The sequence below is a fragment of the Primulina eburnea genome, chromosome 1, assembly GCF_022965805.1.
Source record: "Primulina eburnea isolate SZY01 chromosome 1, ASM2296580v1, whole genome shotgun sequence".
NCBI classification, from domain to species: Eukaryota; Viridiplantae; Streptophyta; class Magnoliopsida; order Lamiales; family Gesneriaceae; genus Primulina; species Primulina eburnea.
The window spans coordinates 54,002,156-54,006,067 of record NC_133101.1 but is presented as its reverse complement, the minus strand read 5'-3'; the positions used below and the strand labels follow the sequence as shown (position 1 = coordinate 54,006,067).

Sequence of the window (3,912 nt, the reverse complement as noted above, 5' to 3'; positions counted from 1 at the left end):
TATATATATATATATATATATATATAATTATAAGTATCTCATGTGAGACGGTATGATGATGGCTATATATATGTGAGACGAGTTGATACATTCCATAACATGCACTGAAAAGTGATACTTTTAGCATAAAAACAATATCTTTTCAAGAGTCTGTCACAAAATTGACACGTAAAACGTTCTCATAAGTTTTTAAAAAACAAAAAGATTACTAAGTACAATGTTTGCGATTATGAGATAACTGGTTTATGATGATTAATTGGTGATGTAATTTAGATGATGTCATGCAAAATATGTTGACTTTATTGTTTGAATAGCTCATGCTTGCGTCGAATTGGAACACTGACGCAAAAACTTGAGCTCGAATTTTTTTACCCTTTTTGAGTCGATCTTGAATTTCAGACTTAAACACCATTTGGGAACGAAAAAGGTATAATAAAATATTTTTCTACAAGCAGGTATATTCACTTCACAATCTCCATGATCTATGTCCCTGAGATGAGTCAATCCAAGTTGGGTCGGATAGAAAATCCATATAACAAAATTGACCCGTCTTACGGTTTCATTGATTTTTTTTGTTTTTTTTAAAAAATATGTATATAATTTGTTACAAATGGTTCTGGACCCGAGATCTCGTCCCAAACTTGAAGTTTAATTTGGTGTCAGGAGATCCATAAACTAGCCACGATAATAAAACCTTCTGATTGAATGGATCTGGAGTTCTATAAGGGTTAAACTTTTTTCTGTAGCCAAACTTATAAAGTCCTCCACCCCAAAGAAAAAGGGCAAAAGGTTTAACCCAACACAATCACCAAAAAAGATCGAATTAAATTCCGAGAAAGGATCAACGCTGTGTATTATCAATCACATTGATTATCTTTCAGCTGTCAACAAATCAAAAAGAAAGAAACAAACCAAGAACACAAAAAACTTAAGAAAAAGAAAATGTTGATTGATCGGAGATTGGATCAAAGAAGACTGCCGCTTAATGCATGTAAGTAAGGTGCCAAATATCCATTTTTATATAGTAACGATTATACAGAAAAAGTGCGACAAATTTGCTTTCAACAAAAAAAAACCCACCAATCGCTTATCATATCGATATGATTCGTCATAAAAATGCGCCTTCTTACAGAATCGAGACCAAACTATTTGTTTTTGCCAGACTTCTCTCCGAAGTCAAGAAGATCCTCCAACACTTGGTCATCCAAGTACTCGAATTCAAAGATTTCCTTCCCTTTCCCGGCCTCGTAGTTCGATCTTGATGACGACGATGCATGAGAAGAAAATGAAGGATACTCATTAGGAAAATTGAGGATTGCTAAAGAACCTCTCATGTTATAGGCCGCACGATCATAAGCTCTTGCAGCTTCTTCTGCTGTCGCAAAGGTCCCTAACCACACTCGAGCACCGTAGTTATTCGTGTCCCGAATCTCGGCCGCGAACTTCCCCCATGGCCGCCGCCTGACGCCTCTGTATTTCACCTCCCCGCCAACTTCTTTGTCTTCTTTCGCCTCCTTTCTCCGGTTTCCATCCATGTTGATTTTTACTCGTTCACAGTAAACAAGACTGGGTCCTTTTGTATATATAGTCGTGTCATGTGTATATATATATATATGTGTGTGTGTGTGTGTGTGTATGTATGTATTAGGACTGGGGGTGGAAAAAGAGTTGAATCTGGCTAGAAGGTCAAAATTCTCGTGGTCCTAAACCCTAATTAGGTGATTAGGGGTTAATGGTATTTAGATGCCCACTAAGTTATAGAAAAATAATTGATTAAAAGGCGTATCGTTTGAGATTATCGTGAGATGCAATATCCAAACACAAAAAATTTCTCATTCGAAGGTGTTTAATAATTTATTTCAAAACCAACAATTAAAATTGTTGATTTTATTTAATTATTTATTTAAAAAAACAAGTATACTCTATTATTGAGATAAAATTAGAGAAATTTAAAGAAAATGGAAATTCAAATGAAATTGGAACAAGATTTAATCGTGAGGTAATTTAGATTGGTTTGTGATAAGCAGAAAGCGACCCCAATTGTGGAAGTGTAAGAATCTAAAAATAGTAATTGTTTTCGTGTCTGGCGATATTATTAAAGTTTCAAAGCACTCGGGATTTAAAAAAAATTGATGGCGTTTCCGTATGATCGATCAGTTTTGCCATGATGTCACCTGGTGACGCATGTATTGCCTCAGCAGGGGGGCGTCGTTTCAACTTTGGGATGAAATTAGGAATTCGGGAATGTCTTGATGCTAATAAATGGAAGGACAGATTCTGATTGCTAAGTGCATAATATTGTTAATGGATTAAAGGGTAATATTACGAACATGATTTAGCAATTTATGACGTCTTTTTTTTACACATCTTAATGTCTTTTGTTTATTTAAGTTCTAGTTTCTTGTTTAACTTATTTCTTTCGTACTATTTACGAGAAACATTTGTTTGGTTTCTCAATACTATTTATGCTACCGACAATTACTCTCTTTTCTCAAATTTCAATTTATCCTAACTCAGTACTAGCCCCTAAAATTTTTATTTGAGCTCTTTATTTTCATAAATCTTTTCAAATTTATCGCTGTTTGAATTTGATACGTGACAATATTATATATATATATATATATATATATATATATATATATATATCTTCATGATTCTGTATAATAAACTAAACATTTTACCTTTTTGACTGTAATGTCGTGGGTTATATTAATATGGTTTTACAGACCGTTTCTAACAGCATAACCATGTAGTCGCAACGTATGGTTCCTGACGTAGATTCTTTTAACAGCACTTAGCGTACAACTCTGTTTCCGGGTTCGCCCACTCTGAATGGTGTTGCTGAAAGACGAAACAGAACGCTTAACGACATGGTGAGGAGTATGATAAGTCATTTTATCTTACCAGAATCACTATGGAGAGAAGCACTAAAGACCACATCATATATCCTTAACAGAGTTCCAACTAAGGTAGGGACCAAAACCTCTTATGAACTTTGGACGGGTAAAAGGCCCAGTCTTAAGCATCTGCACGTTTGGGGATGTCCAGCTGAGGCAAGGCCTTACATGCCTAATGAAAAGAAACTGAACTCAAGGACGGTTAGTTGTTATTTTATTGGATACTCTGAAAGATCCAGGGGGTGCAAGTTTTATGATCCCACAAATAATTCGATTTTTGAGTCAGGAAATGTCCGATTCTTTGAGGATTTTGAGTTTGCGGGGGAGATAAAGTAAGAGATATTTTCTTTGAAGAGGAATATATAAATATTCCCACAGGTGTCTTAGACATTGATCAGGATCGCATTCCTCACTTTGAACAAGACACAATACAGGAAGATAATATTAGAGATCCCCTCATTCCAGATGAACAAACTCAAGCACCTTCAGCACCTATGCCATTAAGGAGATTCACTAGAGAGCAGAGAAATGCAGTGCCAGATGATTACATTGTATTTATTCAAGAACATGAGACAGAAATTGGATTAATGGAGGATGATCCTATTAACTTCCGTCAAGCCATGGAAAGTTCTAACTCTCAAAAGATGATACCATGAATGAAGAGATAAAGTCCATGAAGGAAAATAACATATGAGATCTTGTCCCATTGCCTAAAGGTAAGAAGCTCATTGGTTGCAAATGGATATTTAAAACCAAGAGGGATTCGAAAAGAAATATGGAAAGATATTAGGCTCGTCTTGTCGCTAAAGGATTTACAAAGAAAGAATGCATTGATTATAAAGAGACTTTCTCTCCGGTTTCTTCGAAAAACTCTTTAAGAATTATAATGGCTTTGGTGGCGCATTTCGATCTTGAGCTTCATCAGATGGATGTAAAAACTGCGTTTCTAAATGGTGACATTGATGAAACGATTTATATGATGCAACCAGAAATTTTTTTGTCCAAAGACACAAAT

The 3,912-nt window shown here is 35.1% G+C and overlaps 1 protein-coding gene across 1 annotated transcript; it reads right to left on the bottom strand.

Annotated features, from left to right (window-relative positions):
* Positions 1-1,010: 1,010 nt before the first annotated feature.
* Positions 1,011-1,547, bottom strand: LOC140812584 (ethylene-responsive transcription factor ERF096-like). The gene has a single exon (XM_073170899.1). It carries the CDS (start codon positions 1,533-1,535, stop codon positions 1,146-1,148), a length of 390 nt encoding a protein of 129 aa, XP_073027000.1. The 5' UTR covers positions 1,536-1,547; the 3' UTR covers positions 1,011-1,145.
* Positions 1,548-3,912: the final 2,365 nt, after the last annotated feature.